The following is a 21,660-nucleotide window of genomic DNA, read 5'->3' on the forward strand; positions in this document are numbered from 1 at the left end:
CAATAAAGTTACAGATTCTTTTCCGTAACAAAATCTAACCCTTCGTAATAAGGAATTAATTTTTATGTACATCATAATAAATGAGTATCGTTAATCTTTCAGGACACACTAGGCGAAGCAGTATGCACGGCAGCGGGTCCGAGTGCGGTAGACTGCGAAGTAGACCCTCAAAGGGCGGGCAGCAGCGCAGCCTTAAGACGACAGCAAGCGGCGCTAAGGGACACAGTTACGTTGGCCTGGCGAGCTATCGCAGCCTCTGCGCCTCGCTTTCCGCCTCCATTGCGGGACTGCTTTGCCACATTTAGAGAGAGGTAAGAGTTAGTTGCGTAGTGGCTAACGCACAAGGATTATTAGGAAATAAACAGAATTTTTTTTGTTTCTTAGTTCAAATTACAACCAATAATCAATTAATTTTTAATTAAATTAGGTATTTTTGAATTTTGTTCGTTTGCTTTTAATTACTGCTAATGAATAATCCAAGGTAACAAAAATGGTTTTCTGTTAAAAATCAATTTCTTTTAATTTCAGGCTAATTGCGATGGGCAGAGAAGATATATCAGACAATCTCATCAGTGCATCAATATTTTTAAGATTTTTGTGCCCGGCCATACTGTCTCCCAGTCTTTTTGGAATTACTCATGGTTAGTCTAATTAAAAAAATTATAAATTAAAATTAAAAACCTTTTTAATGTATGCTTGCGATCGCATAAAATTTCAATGGCCTACTCCAAATAAAAATACGTAGAGAAATCAAAGAAATAAACAGGTCTTTAATAATAAACAATATTTAGTAGAATAAAACATTATTCTTTAAATTTAGAATACCCGAACGAGCGTGCGGCACGCAACCTGACGTTGGTCGCGAAAACTCTGCAAACCCTCGCGAACTTCACTCGGTTCCAAGGAAAGGAAGCTTTTATGGAGTTCCTCAATGACTTCTTAGAACAGGAGGCGCCCAATATGAAGTCGTTTTTGAGAGCTATATCTGTAAGTCATTTTTATATTGTTAAAATACAGTACATACATACAAAATACTGTTTTTATTTTTATCTCTCATTTACGCAACTCGCAAATTACTTACAATAAGTGACATTTTATGTATATATAACAAGTTTATGATTTATGTTCTATGATTTTCTCTATTGATACCAAAATTTATCAAATAGGTGAAGTAGTTTTTATAAAACAAACGTTATCAAAAACTACACATACATATTTATATAGATCGATATTTATATGAAAATGGAATGTATGAATAGAGGATCCATTTCACTTAACCGATTTTTTAAGTAAAACTTCTTTAGGCGCTTTTGTCGAAGAAAAGGGAGAGAGCGATTAAGACCGATAGAGAGAGAGTGAGTAGGGTGAATTACCTTATAGAAATTCTATTTTTAAATTAAAATTTCGTAAAGGGAATTTAAAAAATATGTATTAGTATTTTATATTTTATGCAAAATAATTTATCGAAATCTCAAATGACGAATTGTAAATTAAAATGCCACGTATTTTTATTATCGAAGAAATATTTATTTATAATTTGTATTATTTTCGACATTTTTAATATCTTAATAAAAATCTAATTCATTAAATTCCTAACATATCTTCCCTTTTCCCTCCCTCTAAGTCTCGGAAACTTAAAGTTTTAGATTTTTATAATTATGAACATGAGTTAATTTGCCAAAGAAGTTTTACTTCTGACATGTGTTAGGAATTTAACCTACTTTGTACGCACGCGCTTTTTTTATATGTTTAGACACCAATAAATATAATTTAATCAACAATTCGTCTTCATATTATTTGACGATTAACTACACGAAAATACAATATGTTTTACAGACTCGACCTCAAGAACAACAAAATCAGCAGCAACAACAACAGCAGCAGCAACATCAACCACAAGACAGTAAACGGAACTCGTCAACATCACAAGGGTCTGGGTGTGAGAATATAGCATCAGTAGAAGCTGATCCAGAATGGGCGCCCCACGTTGACCTTGGAAAGCAGTTGGCGACACTACATGGGTTGCTGGTTGATAGCCTACCTAAATTACCATCTGGGAGAACACAGGTACATAAATCGCCTAAAATCTACGTTTGGGTTTTCAATTACATAGTAATTTTACTATTCTTTCCATTGGATAAAAAAAAATACTTATATAAATTGATACTTAAATAATATGAATAATATTTTAGGTAAAATCGTTATGTTTATTTGCTATCGTCGTTTAACCACAACTCTGAACCCTCAATACATAACCTATACATAATTATTTCTTCAGTTTTCTTGAAACTTTCCTTAGAATATTTTTTTTATTTCTGTAACATACCCAAGGATTAATCAAAAGTCCATTCTAGGGCATTTGGCTTTACCGATATTTTGAGTTATTTCAATGATTTTATTATTGCGTTTTGGTTCTGTTTTTTTAATTAAATTATTTTTGTATATAGTTATATATATATAATATGTGCCCTTTCCAGGAGCTTGACCCACTGAACGACATATTGGATGAGCTCAGCAAGAAGTTAGCGAACAATGACATTGGACCAACGACGCAAGTGGCTGATAATATTTTTAGGTGAGAATATTACTAGTATTTGTAAAAAAAACTTCACCCAATTCTACGAAACTAGCACGCGATCAACCAGTTTTTACGTTGGGTTAGGGGTTAGGGTAGTAGGACTCCTTTCTCCGCAATTAGACTCGTGGTTGGTCCGTTGTGCGTGCGAGTCCTGGCTAATTTAGCCAGCCTAGCTCCTTCCAGAAGCACAGAAGTCTCCTGGGCACTTCACAGGCTTCCCGGAGCGACCTCACCGTTCCGAGGATTTTTTCACTACGTTGGGTGAGGTGATGTGATCGAGATTTTATTTATATTTCATAATTTTTTTTTAATCAGAAATCCTAAATATCTTAACAATATAAGCTAGTATAAAATTTAGTTATTATCAGCTTTCTAGTTTCATTAGAAATTTCGTCTTTTGCTAATTCATCAAGATTATATTTTCAGGTTCAACGATCCCACTTGCAATACTCCAACGAAACAGAGCACCGAAAACGTTGTATCAAATGGTCCACTCAATAACTTTGCACACAGTTCACCTATTATGAACAAAAATGGCGTTCAGTTCAATATAAGTCCATCGAAATCGAACGCGGAAGAATCAAAGTACAAAGGATCTTTTGTAACTGTCACAAAATCGCCCAGTTTTAATCTACGATCAGCCACACTACCACGAAACGGTTACGGCTCGAGCCCTAACCAAAACGTCAATCCTGACAGATACAGTTCCCAATACAACAACCAGGAACATTGCGTCAACCTAAAAGTGGTACAGATCGGCTTCGGCTCAGACCAGTTCCCCAAAGGCATCAGTAACGGCTTAAACGAAAGTTTAGAAAGACGCTACCAAGACAGATACAAGCTAAACAATTTCAACCAACAGCAATATAACTCTAATTATAGTACGGAACGATCCCCGAGTGGCGACAGCATCAATCATAATTATTGCGCTAATGAGATGCAAAATATTATGAAAGAAACCGCCACTTTAGACGAGTTATCAGACCTCTTGAAGTATGCGGACGATTCTGATATTGTCGACGAAAAAGTAATGAACAAGAAGAACATAGCACAATCCAAATCTAATAATAATATTGTGAACGGAAGCAAAAATTCTTATACAAATAACGGTTCAAACGTGTCTATCAGCGGTTTGTCAAATGTCGCCAGCTCCGGTTACCAAAGCATCGCAACGTACAGCCAAAGCTCCAGTCCGATCGAAAACACCACACACCTCCATCAGCCTTATGAAAATGGCGGTCAGCCCTTGAGCCGCTTTTCGCAGCTAAACTACCAAAAACAGAGAGACAAACAGTATTACGATAGTAAAAACGAGAAGTTCTACCCGAAGAGCCCAGTGCAGCAAAAAATCGAGTATGACATCCAAAAATATGGGATACAGAATTTCACCACGGCTGATAATGTACAAAATAATAAAAATTCAAGTTCAAAAGTAGCTCCATTAGTGTTCACTAACCCCGTCTACAATATGGAGGACAACCGACAGTCACAGGAAGCCAAAAAAAGTGATAACAGAAACTCCAAGCGATGTCCATGTGGCTCATCCAGTTCATCGATCGATGAGGAGGGCTTGAGCACCGACAACGCGGAGACTAACTCTGAAGAAGGTTCTACCAACTTCAACGACGACGGTAGAAACTTTGACCAACAGAATCGCAACAATACCCACCGAAAACTCGCCAGAGATAATTGTAATTTTGAAGACGTCTATCAGAGGAGCAATCATAGCAACTCGCCTAGGATAAGGGACGACGAATCGTCCAGCAATTCGCCGAGTCTACGCAAAAGTAAGACGCGAATGCCCAGAACGAACCCTATGCTCTCTTACTCCACAAATCAAAACCAGAACCTGAAGCACTTCGGTCAGCGAGGCGAGTCCCTCTACGAAAGCAAGCCTCATCATATTTCCACAGACTCCGGTTACCCCATGAGTCGTTCAGATTCTAACGTCGAAGAAGTTAATAAAGAAATGTATCGTTTGCAAATATCGCGAAGCCAAAAAGCATTGTACAACATGGAGGCGAAGAATTCGCCTGAAAAGTTTGTGAATGACAATGCAGTTCAAGAGACGAACTATCCCTTGGATAGAGCGTATTCGGGGGCAAAGTTGTCAGGTAGTAGGTTAAATGAAGATATGGAGAGGCAGGAATATTATGGGATAAGAGAGAGACGGGAGTCGCCGTCTCGAGTGTTTAGCCGCGAATCTCACTCCAGCGAGGCAAGTGAGAGGGTTCCAGTGCGGAGTGAGAGGGAACTACCAGTGAGGGACAAGCTTCAACGGCGGCTTAGCTTAGAGTCAGCGAGGGAATTAACAGATAGTTCAGATGAGTTGGATGACACCTTGTATAGCACAACAGGTCGGAGACGCAGCAAACATCACAGAACTATCGAACAGGTAAGCATACCACCCTTCTCATATACTCACTAGCTATCAGATCTATAGTCCTTATTACTCCTAAGTTACTTGACGAATAAAGTCACAAAATGTTAACTATTAGAGGCTCATAGTACAACAGAAGTCTGTCTATAACAACAAACTTATTAAAACAAGTGATTTGTAAATGAACTTATGGTAGATTTTATTATAAAACTTTATTAACCTATAAAAGTAAAACAAATATTTTTTTTTTTCAGTATGAACGTGAAATCGAAAGATTGAAATGTTCCGTAGAGCTGTTACGAGGTCGATTAGGCCCCACAGAGTCTGGACAAGATCACACGGATGCCAAAATGAAGGCAATTATATCCAGGTACCTACCATAACATAATTTTCGGTAAATACAACAAGGTTCGTCCGAGTGTTTTATGAAAAAAAATGGCGGTATTCTGAAAGTTATTTTTTCTATGAATTTTAATGAATCCGATTATAATATGAAAGCACATCACATAGAATATACTTAACAATATAAGAGCATTATTACTGAGAGTACTAATATTTATTTTGGTTATTTATTGCCTCATATTAGTGTTATGTAATAAATAAAAATCTAATATGGATAATGGATATTTGCAATTACAGATTAATCTGCGTAGAAGAAGAACTAAGACGGGAACAACGCAAAATGGCGGCCGCACTATCTCACAAACAGAGGGTAATAGAGGCGCAGGAACATCGAATAGCCGCGCTAGACGAGGCCAACACACGCCTTTTGTCAGCGTTAGTACATCTACAACAGAGGGCGCCACACACACCCACACATAACACACACAATAACTCACACTCGCCGCACTCACACCAAGAACTTCAAATTTAATCTTATAAAGTACACCGTATTTTGCATTTTCAAACGTAAATTTTTCAACTGTAAGTTTAATTTCGAATAGAATTTATTTATATTTTCTCGTACATTTTACTTTTTAGTATACGTATATTATTGAAATACTTCAAAGCTTTTGACCTCTTTCGCTATCGATAAGTACATATATTTGTTAATTATCTATAATCATTATAATGTTAGTGCTTCGTCGAGTATAAAAATTAATAAATAAATAAAATGGGTTTATAATACAAATTTAATCGATAGTTTACCAAAGATGGCAAAAGAGGTCGCTACTTCGTTTAGGGCATTATCAAAGATTCACGTGACTTTCACTTTTATATAGCGATTGGTAGATTCTAAAATATGCACAAATAAACGAACAAACTTATTTAAATGCATTTCTAATTATGTTGTATTGAATATTGTTATATTTAAAAATCTTTAATCACAATTGTTTTGCCATTTTTGTTTTGTTACATTAGTTTTAATGAGTTATGCTTTAAATCAATTTCGTTTATCAGTATTCTGTATAATTCTGGTTTCAAGTGACATTTCTATAATGATACCAAAGACAATGAATCCCTAAGGCTATGTACGCACTGACGGGGGCTTCTCTACTAAATACCGGTTTATCTCCTCTGCTTAATATTTCCATGGTGGCACTTGACGGTTCTATGATTAAGTGGCAATGTGTTGCAATAATTATAACTACGGATCTTTTTTATAAAAGAATACTTACTGTACGCTTGTTGGCTAAATAATGTTTTTAAATAAAATTTAAGTCAGAAATACTTTGATTAGCTATCCTATACCCCCAAAATAAAATACGCGTTTAGACGTTGATCCTGTCACCTTAGCATGCTTTAGCTTTTATGCCTCCCGTCAGTATATACGTAATCTAACTAGAGTGAAGTGGGTATACTGCGATTCTCTAGATTTTAATGTGTTATAGATTTTATAAGACTTGTATTATAAGTATGAATAATGTAGTCGGTATTGGATAGAAGAGAAATATTTTTAATACCTTTGAGTATTATGTGTGTATTAGACAGGAAAAATAAATTTCACATTTTGGAAATGTATCAAATTATATAAAACCGTTTGGATTTGCAATCGATAGAAACAACTTGGTTGTTCCATAATTAATTTTTAAGCCATAATTTTTTTGTAAATATACCTATATAGGTATATAATTATATCTTTACTTATCACATTAAATTATGAATTACATACATTTTTTAATTTGCCACTCCACTAATGATAAATTATTATTCCAAACTTACGTAGGTTATTGTTTTAAGTGTAAATTTATTAAGTATGGAAAGACGTACGCATTAACTGAAAACAGTGTATTGTACAATTTAAAATCGACATAAAATTTTTACTCCTCTGGTTCGATTCCGGCTGGCAAACATATGTATCGCTTTTTCGCTAACTTGAATTTACGTTCTATCGCCTCTTTAGAACTGTACGGGTGCATTAACTGCAAATCTTCTATCCGACTAAACAAATACGAAAAGTATATTTCACGAAATTTCTTGTCAGGAAACTGCGCTTGGTTCATCGTTGGCCAAAGCATATTATTGACATTAGCCAGTGATCTGTATAGTTGTAATTTGTACCTTTGAGTAAACTTACGGAACTTATCATTCAATGCCTGTTTATGTACCCATGTCGTGTGCCCAGCGTATATTGGATCCTTGGGTGTGTCAACGTGACCGTAACCCTTTGCTGCTAATGTTAAAAACATCTGCCAATAAATTGAACTCTGACGCAAGTATTCCTTCTTGTCTGCTGCTGTGTGTGGACCGTAGATTCTATAGCGCATCCATTCTTTTAATTCTGGAACGAGATGTATATCAGGCAATCTAGCCGCTATATTGATTTTTCTCATTTGTCGCAGTGCACACCGTAAATAATCTTCCGGTTTAGGACTTTGTCCTAAACATGTGGCTGAAGATCTTTTGGTGGTTTTCTTCTTCTTTTTTTCTTTCTTTGCTATAGTGTTAGGATCAGGAACGCACAAAGCGCTGTCAGTTTCCCAAATTCGTTTAAATTCCTTCTCGACATGAAGATGTTTCTCGTCCAAGTCATAAATTGTTTCGTAATTAAATTTATAAGGTGCGTGACGCGTGGGTTTTTGGAAAAATGGTAATTCTTCTGCTGGGAATACTCCTTCATTACCGTAGTCGTAGTGATGACCGCAGTGACATTTAGTACTTTTAACATAGTCAAGCGCTACCGATTGCCATTTATGAAGACATTCGCATGGTTGAGACTTAGGCGGTGGTGGCCATCCTCTAATGCCGCTGTTTATGTTAATATTTTCCCCTCCGATATTACTATAACCACCATGTATAAGTTCACCCATAGAAGGTAATATTGTGACGTTTGCTATCACGAACACCGGCTTCCCATTAATTTGGTGCACTCCAGTGATCATGTACTGAGAATTCCATATACCAGTACTAGGTGTATTAACTTTCTTTCTACCACGACCACGTTTTGGTCTACTCATACTAATACCGTAGGTTTTCTTAACTTCAGTCACACTGAACTTTGATCCCCCTCGTGTCTTGTGATGTCGACTCGTTCGTGTTACTGTTTTCATTGTGACTGCGGTTATCGATGAGTGTGGTTCAATATTCATTACTCCTGCCATTCTATCACAACAAGCACGTGGAATTCTCTTTTTTCGAGGCGGTGGTGGAGGAACAGGTGGCGGTGGTCTCATGATCGGAGGTTCTTCCTCATACGGCTCATTCAAATCTTCTAAATCGGGAAGGGGTTTGGGCTTAAAAGGTTTCCTTCTCGGTGGTGAGTAAAGAACTGCGATCATATCTTGCAAGTATGGTGATTTCAGTTCAGGTTTTGATTTAGGTATAGGCTTCTGTTTACTTTTCTTCTTTTCTGGGTCCGCTTGAAAACGTTTCTTTAGTAACTCTAAGAGATTGTTTAGCCCTAAGTAAAGTATGGCCGAAAGCATTAGTCTTGCATTAAGGGCATATGATAGCTGCTTACCATCAATGGGATGTCCATAGGTCACGTAAAAAAGCTGAGCTAGCGTTTCTTTCGGATCCTTACGGCCAAGGTAAAGACAATTCATGAGGTCGCCTTCGTTTGGGCGCGGATAAAGGCCTAAACGTCTCATTACGTTGGCACTGCGAACTGGCTTTCCTTCGAGAAGATCTTGATAGATGGAAAATTCTAGAGAATCTAAAGCCTCTCTTTGGGGTACGCTTAAAGCTTGGTACCACCTGGGACCGATCAAGTCTCTAACGGTCTTTAAGATTTTCTTGTCCCTCCGTTTGCGCAATTCCTTCAACTCTTGCATAAAGACTTGCCGTTCTTTTGTTTGTTTGGAGTAGACGACTTGTAACCGCCGCTCTGCGCGCTCTTCATAGCTTGTTTCGGGTCCATGATCCCCGGCAACCATCTTGATTAAAAATTCTTTATATCAAAGGAAATAACTACAATTTTGAAAAAAAAATCTTTAATCACAATACAGCATTTGTATATTTCATAAAAATAGAATAAAAATGACGTTTTATTGTTTTTTAATTACATGTAAATAGTCTGATGCAAAGAGGTTAATATAATTTGAAACAAATAATACGATTCAATGATTTGCATTGATTTGCAATTCAAATAATAATTTATGATCTATACATGTTGATTAAACAAATACCCACAACTTGAGGAAATGGAATAAAGGTAATTTTTAAACATACACCAAATTGGTGGTCGAAGTCTGTTCAGCGGTGTAAGCGTAAAGAAAGCTTTGCGAAAATGCAAAAGTATTGTTGCTGTCAGAGAATTGTAGCGCCACCTCTTGTCGAATAGGCATACTATTAACTATGTGTTCTTTCATTGGCTATTCTATTAAAGGTAAAATAAATAGTTTCCAAAAACTAATAGGTGAGGTAATCTTAATATCCTGATCAACTAAATATTTATCTTAGTTAATAGATATTACCTACAAACAAGTTAAGGTGAGTTCTATTTATTGGCTGAGACTATTGGCCACAGTTTAATAGAAAGGCGCCTTCATCGCCATGTGCTACTGACAATTCACTGTATATAAGAATTATTCTCCGAAACCCGAAAACTAAGATCGCATTAAATTTATGAAAAATTCATCCTGTAACGTCACCGTTTCCATAAATCACGACAAAATTAACATGTAACGGTGTGATAAGACGAAACAATTTGTTAGTCATGCGGGGGTCTGACGCGCGGAGATCAGCTGGTCGTAACTCGGCCGGTCCACGACCCCAGGGGGTGAACGACATTCGGTAACTCATTCATACGCGAATTCATCTCAATATTTAAGTCTTATATCCGGAAAACATCACTCATACAAGGATAGCTGGGGATGTCGCGAAATGGTAATGGGATCTTATAAGAAATTCTTATTGTCATTCAACTTTACATCTGCATCCGTGTCGTAGACTGGTAATCGTATAACATAAAATTTTGTTCTGTTACTAACCAGTTTATGTTATATAAAGCCGAGCCTTTTAAATTTTTTCCCCTACGAAATCTGGACAATTGTTTAACCTTTTCTTATTTCAGAGAGAGACCATGTATATCTAATGTTTAAAGTTCCGTAACCTCTGAATGAGACTTGGGGCTCTATATATTCCAGTACAATCCAGCTTCAACCGATTCTATGTCAGACTTTTTTAGTTCTTAGTGCATATCCGAAATATATAATAAGTTAGAAAGTTAACTACTAAGATCCGAAGGCGACATATATATATATTTTTATAGCTAAAAGTAGCTTCGCAATAAAAGGATACGTATAGATAAATTTGATTCCAATATTTATTATTAAATTATTTAATTTTTAAACGTAACTGAATTTATCATATGCATGCAATACATATTATTGTAAAAAATTGTTATATATATATATATATAAATTATTTAGTCATAAAGGCATTGACCCTACTTTCTTGCATTTCTAGATAGTATCTAGCATATTGCCTAGGCAGGGCTGGTGACTGCGCTAGCGACGTTCACTTTCCACGTGTCAGGAAGTGTCTAAAGGCACTTTCACTCCATTCAAGATCTCTCGTTCCGCCAATGCTATTCTTTACTATAACTTGTAATATAGTACGTATTTCAGTGTCCATTATTTTATAAAAGATTATATAGATTCGCTAATGGGCTTGACATACTACAAAAAGTTTTTTTTTTATTTATGATGATAAATGGTTTATGTTTTGTTGAACTTTAATTTCCCTGCATTACTTTATTACTGGATAAGTAAGGTAACATTTAAAATATGGTGCAAAAACGCACCACGGAAGACGACGCAAGTCATCCAAGTTTGTAATTTTGGTTATTGTATATCTTAACCTGGAAGCATAATTATACAAACATTTTATAAATGACAATACGATCAATCGATTGGGTTCACTGCTTTTTTCAGTATTTACAGGCGTCATTTCGATAGAGGGTTCATTGACCGAGCTCTTATCTGTGTGAAGAATGTGAGCATGTGTGTATGTTGCGCTTGCGTCTATTCTGTACGTATTTACATGCACTCGTAAGTGCACGTTATTATGCAACACACAGGGCGGATAAGTGTATTATCGTATATCAAAAATGTTTATTTATAAAGTTTAACCTCTTGTTTGAATTAAGTATCCTCTTAAGCCGATTTTAAACATTTTAAATATCTGAAAGGAAATGTGTATCACGACTAAATAATGTGTATAGTAGTGAGTTAAAAGATGCATGTATGGATGTCTTCATAGAAAATAAATCGTATCAAAATACTAAATTATGATACTGTTTTCGTGGCTTTGTTGATAACACAGTACGTATTACTAGTATTACAATAATTGTTTTAGTTTGGACGAGACAGAATGCCGTGACCGTAGTTCTAAGACACTCGTCCATAATTTCAAACGAAAGTTGACATATAACTTAAAAAAATAGAAAAACAACTATCAATATGACGATCCTTCAAACTTTAATGATTTCCTCAGAGCAATACGACTACTGCCTTGCGTTTCTGTAACACACTTTTCGAACTCACACAGCGGTTTTCACAGCGGCAAACAATAAACTACAAGCTCCATCCTTATCAGAATGCCAAATCATAAAATGACTGCTTCACGACTGATCTGAGCGCGACCGCTGCCGCGAAAACCGCTGTGTGAGTTACAGAATCGCAAGGCTGATATCACAGGATTCACCTAGACATATATGTACGTAATTGGGTTTTATATGTTTGCTGAAATTTTTTATAGTAGTTGTGGGAAAATTAAATTCTCCGGCCCAACACTCATTTAAACCTTTAAAGCCGCAGATAAATTCGTATATAATTTAAATAGTAAGTAAATATATTATGTACTTGGATGGAACAGGTGGTTCTTTTCATCCGAAAGGATAAAATGCTTCACGGAAATTAAAAAAAACAAAAGCCTAAAATTGTCCTTTGACAAATAGTTGTAGGGAGGCGATGCCCAAATCTTGGGTGAACAACCTCTTGATGCTTAGCGGAGACATTTTATTTTTATCCAAACATATCTGTTGGCCTCTGAGTAGGTTTAAACATAGTTAAATGAATTTAAGAGATGCTCATTAATATTATTAACAGTTTTGCACTCATACAGTTTCATCGTAAGAACGCGCCAGCAACTTCAACGGCCTTAGAAGAACCCGAGGCGATTTTGGTAGGTATAGCCCACCTCGTATTGAGTAGCAAAAAATCTAGTTAACTTCCCTTCGGATGTACCTACTCGTACTAAGAACATAAAAAATACTGTGTAGTGGTATATTTTAAGTAGTCGCTGATATTATATGGAGATATGATATTATATGACAATGGAGATAATATACATATAATATATATAATATAGATACAGCAAAGGGTTCTGAACGAAGAGCAGAGCAAGCTTGGAAATCGAAAAATAAACATTTAGTATTTATTAAATTAACATTAAGAATGAAGTTGCTGCTGCAAGACATAACAGGGACATCTATGATATAAGCGTTTACTAATCATATGTTAATTGCTTAGATATAATAAGTTTAAAGCAGCCTTATGTAAAGTAATATCAAAAAATCGAACAGCTTAATTGTATAAGTATTTGATACAACTACATAGGCCATCTATACCAACAGTAAGAAGTTATGCGAGTCATAAAGTAAATACGACTACTATAACAGCTTCAACTATGCCTACGTATATATCCAGTATTCCAAATTGTGTAAATCACTACCGGTGTACCATTATAATCGGGAAACATACATAATAATAATTAATCTAATTAAGAACCACTTTCTTTGCAATTGGTTAATTTTTTATATAATATCCTTACATTTTATAAAAATTTAATATTTAGGATTTTAAAAAATACCAAATTTACGTCACATTTGTTTATTTTACTGCCAACATCGCACTTTGCCCGTACTTCTAAATTAATCACTATCCAGAATTTTATAAATAAATGGGAATAGTATAGCGATATTCTTTGATTTCTTTTCGCCAGACGCCGTGAAAAGATGTTTCTTGCAACGCCATTCTTAAACTTTCAACGCTTCAAATAATATTTATATTATTCGTCACTGAAAAAGCGCTAAAATATTTTGCAATATTTTAGCGGGCGATGATCTCGATATCTTTTATTTTTGTTAGTGTTGAGTTAGATAACGAACGATAATAACCTTCTTAAATGAATATTGCATGTAAAATGTGTAAGGAAATAACAAAAAGGCAACTCATTTTACTTTATATAAAAATTTTAGATTTTTAATAAATATATTAAAATGAAGCCACCTTTGCATCGGGGCTACATATTTATTTTTATTTTAGTCAGGAATCTTTAGACCAATATACATACAAATATACCTACATACATAGATCGATTTCATTATACCTATTATTTACCTCATTATTTGAAAAATTATTGACGGCATTTTTTTTATGTTACAGGAGGCAAACGTGCAGTAGGCGCACCTGATGTTAAGTTACCGCCGCCCATGGACAATCGCACTGCCAGAAAGGCTCGCAAGCGCGGTGCCTTTTGAGAATTTTTCCTCTTGCAGCAGACACGCGTTTCAGCCTACATAGATGACTATTTCACCAAGCACACAACATGTCTGTCACAAAGAAATTAATTGATTACTAATAAGCCTATGTAAAAAAGTAGTAGCTTAATAAATATCGATAACGGTCATGACAGTATTATTATCAGTCTAATTATGGCAGGGCAACGACTGAGTCAAGGGTACGTTCACTCGGTCCCAAGTTCAAAGGTCATGGAGGTCATGAAAATGCTGAAATTCGGCAGTGGCCGTGAACCTTACGATCGATCGCAGACTATTTATGACCTGGCTAATGCTTCCTGTCTCGTCAAAGAAGTCTACGCCAGACGAATCGTCACTTATATTTGGACTTATTAGGTAAGTAATTTTACCAAGAATTTTATAAGATGCAAGTTGCGTGTTTGGCTTTGTCATCTAAGAATTATCACCATTCCCATGCACAGTTTTGTAAAACGAAATAACTTAAAAAAATAACTACATAAAAAGAATATGTTGTTATAAAACTAACCAGGAATATACTTCTTCTCTGGGGTGCCACTATCATGACCTCTATTCCACCAGGTGGTAAAAAAATTGCGAGATTAGATGGCGCATCAAAATAATAAGAGAAATACGTTACGGATAATTAATTTAGTTTACATTAGGATTTAACATAGCATTGATCCGACGTGACTTCGATATAATTAAAAACAATACTTTCGAAAAATTCAATAAAATGGCGTTATTCTTACGCACTCATGATAATTGTGATTCTCGGTGAACCCATATGCTATAATTCCTATATTTCATTATTGCTTTTCAATTTATAGATTCAACATAATATAAAAATTTAACCGCATTATGGTGACAATAAATGATTTCTTTTCCGTTTCCTACATTGCAGTTCGCGGTTGTGTGAGTGAGAAAGCGTATGTGTGCGTGCAGGATCGCGTTACAGCTGAAACAGGGGGCGCCTGCCGAAAACCGAGTTCGACGACCCGGTCAGGAGCATGGCCATGTAGCGCGCTTGACACTACTTAATCTTTTGTCTGTCTATAATACAGGCTAATGGACATGCTAATTTGATGTTGATAAATCCCTGCATGTGGTAATATTTCATTTTAAACTCACAGTGTTCAAGTCTTTGGGATATGTCAGTTCAAATGAATTTTTAAATATTACAATAAAATGAAAATAACAAAAAATACACACGAAAATGGGTCATGATTGTAGGATATAATACAGGTACATACATATGACATTTATTGGTAGTACAAGGTTTTTGATTTCTTTGCATTTCAAAATCACCACAACGTAGTATATTAGTTTTAATTATTGCCGCAAGTTAATTTTACGTTATTTTTAAACGATGTTATTATTGTAATAAGTATTGATGTATAAAAATTAATAAGGTCGTAAATTCAATAATTCTTCAGACGATACGTAGACACAGTTGGCGGCTCAAGGTCTTATCAAAGTATCAATAGCGTTCAAGTCACGCACACCGCTCGGTGATATATTTGGTGACATTGAACCGAGTCCATTGCCAACGACCTCACTCCTCGGGGAAGCTCCGCGGTTTGCGTAATCGTTGTGTACGCACGCACACATGCGCGACCAGTCAATACAAACTGTAAAAAGGTTTTAGCCTTTACTCTTTATGCCTTAAAGGAAATTGGGGCTGGCATAAAGGATAGCCTTGAGCGTCTTAAGTACCTTGAATATAACTTATTAGTAGGTATATACTCAGATTTTAAAACGCATATCCGTCGTGACGATACATTTTGTAAAATTTTCGTCGTATAATTTTGTACTATATTTTATCATTTTGGTTTAATAAAAAGTTTACAAATCCGCCCAATATAGTGACTTTGAAACTGGTATATAAATATAATATGTAATAAGTACAAGTAATAATTTAGTGAATTTCGCAATGGAATTCGTGATATAACCTTGCATTTTTATAAGCTTCATGTTTCATTATTTTTTTGCCAACCTACATATAGTAGCGGCGTAGTATCCAAACAGTCAAGGCGCAGTAACACGTTCGCAACCATGAGGTCGTGCGTACGAACGAACCCTGGCTGTTTACGTATGGATTTTAAATTCTATACTTAAAAGAGATTGGTAGGCATAGATAGCAGATAACTTGCTATAAAAATATAATTTGAGCACACACGTAATAGACAAATTTATGTGTGTTTAATTAATAATATTAATAATAAAACTTGTGTCTCCACGGTTTCGTGTTGGAAGGTTGGACTCGAAAAACTGATTCCTTATGAAGAAATCAACATGAGAAACCGTATTGAAAAATATGATGGGTATCAAATTAATTTTGGTAAAATAATACAATGAAGAATTATAAAAATTAAATATCAATGTCTGTCCGCCATCAATGTCTGTTTGCAACATATAGTCATCCGCCATCTTAGCGTGCCATTACACGTGGATATGCCAAAAATTACCGGTATAATTATGGCTGTTGTTATGATGAACGTAAATTAAATTAAATTTTGGTAATCTTTAGTGTTTTCTTGTTGTTTTTTTTTAAATTTGCAAAATTATACATATATATTGAAGATAATATAAGTTTTTTGAAGGTTAAGACAAATCCATAGTATGCTGTATTTTTTTATTGTTTAACGAACAAACTCGTTCGTTCGAGAAGTTCTTAATTCAACTATTTATCCCATTGTAAACGTCTGCAAATTTATAGTCATATATAACATAATATTTTAACCCTTGTATGAAAAGTTCTAAAAATAATCCTCCTTTAATACTATATTTAGTCGTATTCGGAAAAACTATATTCTAGAGACTATATTCTATATACGCGGATACCGGCTTAAGAGCAAAGCTCTCATTGACGTGTTCGTCGAGAGGCCTCGGTCAACGTTTACATAGACAAAGGGCATCGCCTTTAATTACTTTCTTTGCAAATAGAGAGCATTATATTTTAGTGTCATCGCTATCGTCTCATACTCCAAACATAAATACGTTTAATCGTGATATAATAGGCAAAAATTGTATAACGTAATTTATCCGTCCCCATTGGCAGATCGGACCACCCCCGCAACTTGAGGAAAAATCTTCAAACTATGTTAAAATTTATATTTTATTTATTAACACTTCGTTGCAAGAAACACAGCATAATTAAACTAATAAGAAGGGTAACGGGCGGCCTTATCTCTTTCGAACGATCTCTTCCAGGCAACTACTATAACAAAAATAAAAAAGGTGATGCGCTCAAGTGCCAAACTATATATACAATTACTCAGACATAACAATGGAACAAAACAAAGCAATTTTAACATAATATAGTCATTGAAAAAGGGCACATGAAAAAGGACACATGACTCATGATAATTTCAAATAGTTCTATAATTACGAAACTAAGGGATACGATGTGAAATGTACCTTTCCAAATACAAAGAAATTTGGTACATTGTATAGGCTTTCAAGGTTTGAATAATTTCTTTCTTAAGTTGGCCGATTACACCATTTACGTTTGAACATTCTCACACGAACGATATGCCATTGAATTACACGTGTTTATAAATATTGACATTCGACGCATTGTCTTTATAAAGGTCAGAGACATTGCATTTTAGGATCAACATGATTCTAAATCTGCAAAACGTTATCTGGAAAGAGTTTGTAGCAAATCTCCTTAAAAATTGTTTGAACGTAGGATGCATTTCTAAATTGCTCTCAGTCCCACAAGATCCAAGATTAAGAATAGGGAAAAGGAAAAACGATAGCACATGTGGTTCGCGTGATTGGGGGTCCGATCCTGGCGGAAGGGTCCCGTAGGAGTCAGGCGGGGCGGCGCGAAGTGGGCCGGTCAGTCACCGTTCTGCCGTAGCGTTGTGCGCTCGTCAGTGCCCCGTTCTTCGCTTCGAGCGTATGTTTATGTACTTTTCATAATTTCCGCGTATACCAGTGGATTGTGAACGTTTCTGTGTAAAGTGAGTGACTTGTTGTGGATTTTTAAGGATTTTCATGGTGATGCTGGTTGCTGCTGTATAAAACGTAGAGGTTGTTATTCAATTGCAATTTTACGTCACATTTGGTGCTTACAAATTAGTATAAGCTAGCTAATATATTTTTGATGGAGGAAATTACGCTCGTCAATAAATTTACACGTTATTATAATTTTATAGTGATTGCATAGTTACGTTTTAAATAAAATGTAATGTTTAATAGTGAGATTTATAATATTGTAATAAAATCCACCTATATAAAGACGTTTATTTGCATGGTATACTCTACTTTAGGAATTTATAGAATTTGTCTGAGTTACTCGTTAATTTAGATTAAAAACCAAAAATATTTGAAAATAACGAAATTGATATTATTTTCCCGGATTCTATAATATTCAAAATTTCACCTGTAAATACGCGTCTTCTACAAAAAAACTCCTAGTTTTCTGGAGTAGGAACTAGAAGAGTCCCTCTCTTCTAGTTTAGGAGTCTACTAGGAGTTTTTCGTAGAAGGACGTTTCATTAGCATTTACAAGTGATAGCTTAAAATCGATGATTTTTTTAATTGTATAGTTTATAATGTTAAAAAAATAATAGCAATACACCGGTATGGATTTCGGGTTGGTAAATTCGGTCTGAAACGGCTAATCTAATATGAACTTAAAATGTAATAATGCATACAAAGTTATGGAGTTATATAATTATTCTATTTTTTTAAATACAGCCAATTATAGTCATGTACACATTAACAAGGTTGGTAATAGTACCCTAACTTTAAGGCTTATTTTAGGTTTCTTAAATTCTGTATTTCCCGCAGGTTCCCACCCACCTTATCTTCACTCCCCTCTAACAGAGATGAAGGAAAAAGGCTGAACGGATACAAGTATCGACTAAATATAAAAATGTAAGTAAAATTATTTTGAAAAACACGGTGGATGTTGGAGCTTGTTTATTGGTACTAAGAAAACTTGGGTATAAACTATAGGTATATAATCGAGTAGGTACTGGAGTACAATATTATATTTATTAAGAAATTTCAGTCCTTTCGAAATACATTTTCGTACCATATTGGTATAGGCCCTATTTCTAAACAAAAAAAAATAAAGTATTTAATATAAACAATTGCAACTGAGTCCTATGTTAATCGAGCTATTTTTATCCATGAATTAATAATAATACTATTAATTTTATGAAATAGAATTTTACTTCCCGAATATGATTAAAAAACTTAATACCATCTCAATAATTATATATTATTCTGTTATAAAAGCTTAGAGACTTTAAATTTTAGTAATCGCCCCGTAAAATTCCTTTTACCTCACAAAATTATTATTAGTTTGACTTAGTCATTGCTAGATTTTCTAGTTTAAAATAAATCTGTCTAAAAAATAGAAATTCGGACGAGTGTAATGACATCCGCCCTCGCAAATAGTGCCGGAAATGCGACAATACTTGTTAGGACATTGTCCTGAAATAGGTATCGTTTTACAATTTTACAAATTAAATGTAATTATAATTAAACACTTATTCAAATTGTAACAAGGAAATGGCTAAATATGGAAGTACAAAAGTGAAATGCATTGATGCAATCGCACGCTCTCGTTTTAGATATTATTCAAGCTATAAATGAGCATTAAACAAAATGATTCCGCGAAACACATTAAATTTGTATTTCGAGGTGGCTATTTTGCTCCGTATTATAATGGGTTACAGTTTATTATTGTTTTTATGGAGTGTATTGTGCCAGCCATAATGCACGGTAGTTTACGAGGTCTTTCACCCTCATTATATAGGTCAGTTAGATTAGCACTGTGCCTTCGGCGCTACTTGCCTTGCTTTTACATGATTAGTTCGGTCAATGAAGTGAAAGTTATGTCATGCAATGGGTCCTACTCATCTGCACGTAAGTATGGGTGGTTTCTTCTTTTATAACGGGACATGTGTTACTGTTCATCTGAACTCAAAATCTGAACTGAGGAAATTGTATTTCAAACTCGTAGTTTTTCAAATTTCGAATTTTTTCGCTTTTTCAACTTCACCTAAGCCTTAAACTCGCTAAGTTTTCATTAATCCTTGTGTATTATATAGACGTCATTATCTTGTCGTAAATCATGAAACAGCTAATCAATAGTTTTTAAATATGTTAAGTAGGTACGTATGCACTGCGGTGGCTTGATGAGGGTTGATTTATAGCTTAACAAATTGAAGTTTTTGAAATCTACCCGCGCGCTCTAGTTTTTCGGGAGGTCAGTGTCCGATCGTGAACTCTGCAATTCGATCGTTCTGCGCCATATTTAAGGCCTCAGGTTCCCGAAAAAACATGAAATATGTAACCGGGAGAAAACCAAGTTATGTTAACGGTACTCCAATGTATAATGTTTATACAACTTATACTTAATATTTTTTTATCAAATTATATGTGTTCTATTTTAATTTTGACTTTATTTGTAGTTGGTAGCTTTTCCGATGTTAACGGAGAAATACATTATTTATTTGAGAAAATTAATAAAAATAGTATTAAAAATTAATAATTGTTTAATATTAATAAGTTGTATATCTGTCCATAAATTATCGTGGAAGAAATTAAAGAAGCGGGCATTTTAAATATTTTTATTGAAATTTTAATGTCCGGTATATTATATATTTTAAATAGGTCATCTTTATGTGCCATTTCGTGTGTATTTTATCGCCAAACGTGTTTTCAAAAGGGGAAAGCGTCGTTTTTGAAAACTTCAAAAAATCCGGTTTGCAGTTTTGAATTAAGGATTAATTTAATTAGTATACTGTGTAGGGTAAACGAAATTGATACGTTTCAAATTTTGAGTGACGTCGTATTTAATGCAGTTTTGAAGTTAGGTTTCTGAAGGGAAGAGTTGATCGAATTCCTTTCGTCCATTGCGAAAAATTTGCATATGAAACATTTTACTTTGCGCATTAAATTTTTGTACAGATGTAACATGGGGGACGCATTGAATACTGGAATTGAATGTGTAAAATAAGCCTTTACATATATTTACCGCTCAGGCTTCCCATGTCATTGCAATTGTTTTTTTAAAATATAAATAACGTAAATCACATTGCATTTTTGGTTTCGTGCTAATTTCAATTAAAATTCCTATAGAGATGCACCAACGCAGCTGCCTCAGCCACTTAACCTTATTCGTTATAACGCACACAATTTACGGATGCCAGTTATTGTTAACTGCAGTAAGGATGTAGAGTAATTTTGTAGTTCGCCGGTTAATAGCAGAGCGGTCTGCGCATAGGCAAAAGGGAAAGTATTGGCTTCCTGCTTGGGCTTGTACGCGGAAGTGTTTAGTTGATACTATGTATATGCACTTCGCATCTATCTTGTAATGAAGTGATCAATGTACTATATGTATTAATCGTATCGATCAATGTATTATTATTTAATTTTCTGCCTGCAAATAACAAATTACTTTAAATTTTACTAAGTAAAGATTTATATTTTTTTTTAAAACACTACCTCAAAAGACATTTAATTTTTGGTTGTCGGTTCAATATTAATTATAAGCTTTAAATTTCAGTCAAGTCATTATTATTTTATGGTCTATTACGTATTTATTGAGTTTGAAATAAATCAAGCAAAATGCAAAATTACTCTTAGGGAAGTGTTTGCTTTTTACTGGTAACATCGCCCATTGCCTTTCTAATTATTCTTTTTGGTCATTTTATACTACACTACAATTTAATAAAACTATTTCAGTTAAATACCTATATAATAAATAAATTTAAACACTAACGGTAATTTTAAGATCTCCATATAACTCAA

At 34.7% G+C, this 21,660-nt stretch overlaps 3 protein-coding genes across 14 annotated transcripts in view; 2 read left to right on the forward strand and 1 right to left on the reverse strand.

Annotated features, from left to right (window-relative positions):
* Positions 1 to 7,068, forward strand: part of LOC125056218 (ras GTPase-activating protein raskol) — a 120,925-nt gene extending 113,857 nt beyond the window's left edge. For all 12 annotated transcript variants that reach the window (XM_047659239.1, XM_047659235.1, XM_047659234.1 and 9 more), the window contains 8 exons: positions 103 to 311; positions 529 to 641; positions 821 to 987; positions 1,837 to 2,067; positions 2,478 to 2,575; positions 3,005 to 4,973; positions 5,213 to 5,328; positions 5,598 to 7,068. In XM_047659239.1, coding sequence (XP_047515195.1) covers positions 103 to 311; positions 529 to 641; positions 821 to 987; positions 1,837 to 2,067; positions 2,478 to 2,575; positions 3,005 to 4,973; positions 5,213 to 5,328; positions 5,598 to 5,832 — 3,138 coding nt within the window. In that variant the 3' untranslated portion in view covers positions 5,833 to 7,068. The remainder of the gene's footprint in view (positions 1 to 102; positions 312 to 528; positions 642 to 820; positions 988 to 1,836; positions 2,068 to 2,477; positions 2,576 to 3,004; positions 4,974 to 5,212; positions 5,329 to 5,597) is intronic.
* Positions 7,069 to 7,175: 107 nt separating this feature from the next.
* Positions 7,176 to 9,362, reverse strand: LOC125056219. The gene has a single exon (XM_047659247.1). The coding sequence runs from the start codon at positions 9,272 to 9,274 to the stop codon at positions 7,220 to 7,222; it is 2,055 nt and encodes a 684-aa protein (XP_047515203.1). The 5' UTR covers positions 9,275 to 9,362; the 3' UTR covers positions 7,176 to 7,219.
* A 9,320-nt stretch (positions 9,363 to 18,682) lies between these two features.
* LOC125056020 (hormone receptor 4) overlaps positions 18,683 to 21,660 on the forward strand; it is a 65,125-nt gene continuing 62,147 nt past the window's right edge. The window contains exon 1 of the mRNA XM_047658831.1: positions 18,683 to 18,771. The gene's annotated coding sequence lies outside the window, so the exon portion shown is untranslated. The remainder of the gene's footprint in view (positions 18,772 to 21,660) is intronic.

This window comes from Pieris napi, chromosome 14 (assembly GCF_905475465.1).
Source record: "Pieris napi chromosome 14, ilPieNapi1.2, whole genome shotgun sequence".
Lineage (NCBI taxonomy): Eukaryota > Metazoa > Arthropoda > Insecta > Lepidoptera > Pieridae > Pieris > Pieris napi.

Excerpts from the sequence above, each read along its gene's own strand:
- LOC125056219 (XM_047659247.1), bottom strand. The coding sequence starts at position 9,274 with ATGGTTGCCGGGGATCATGGACCCGAAACAAGCTATGAAGAGCGCGCA.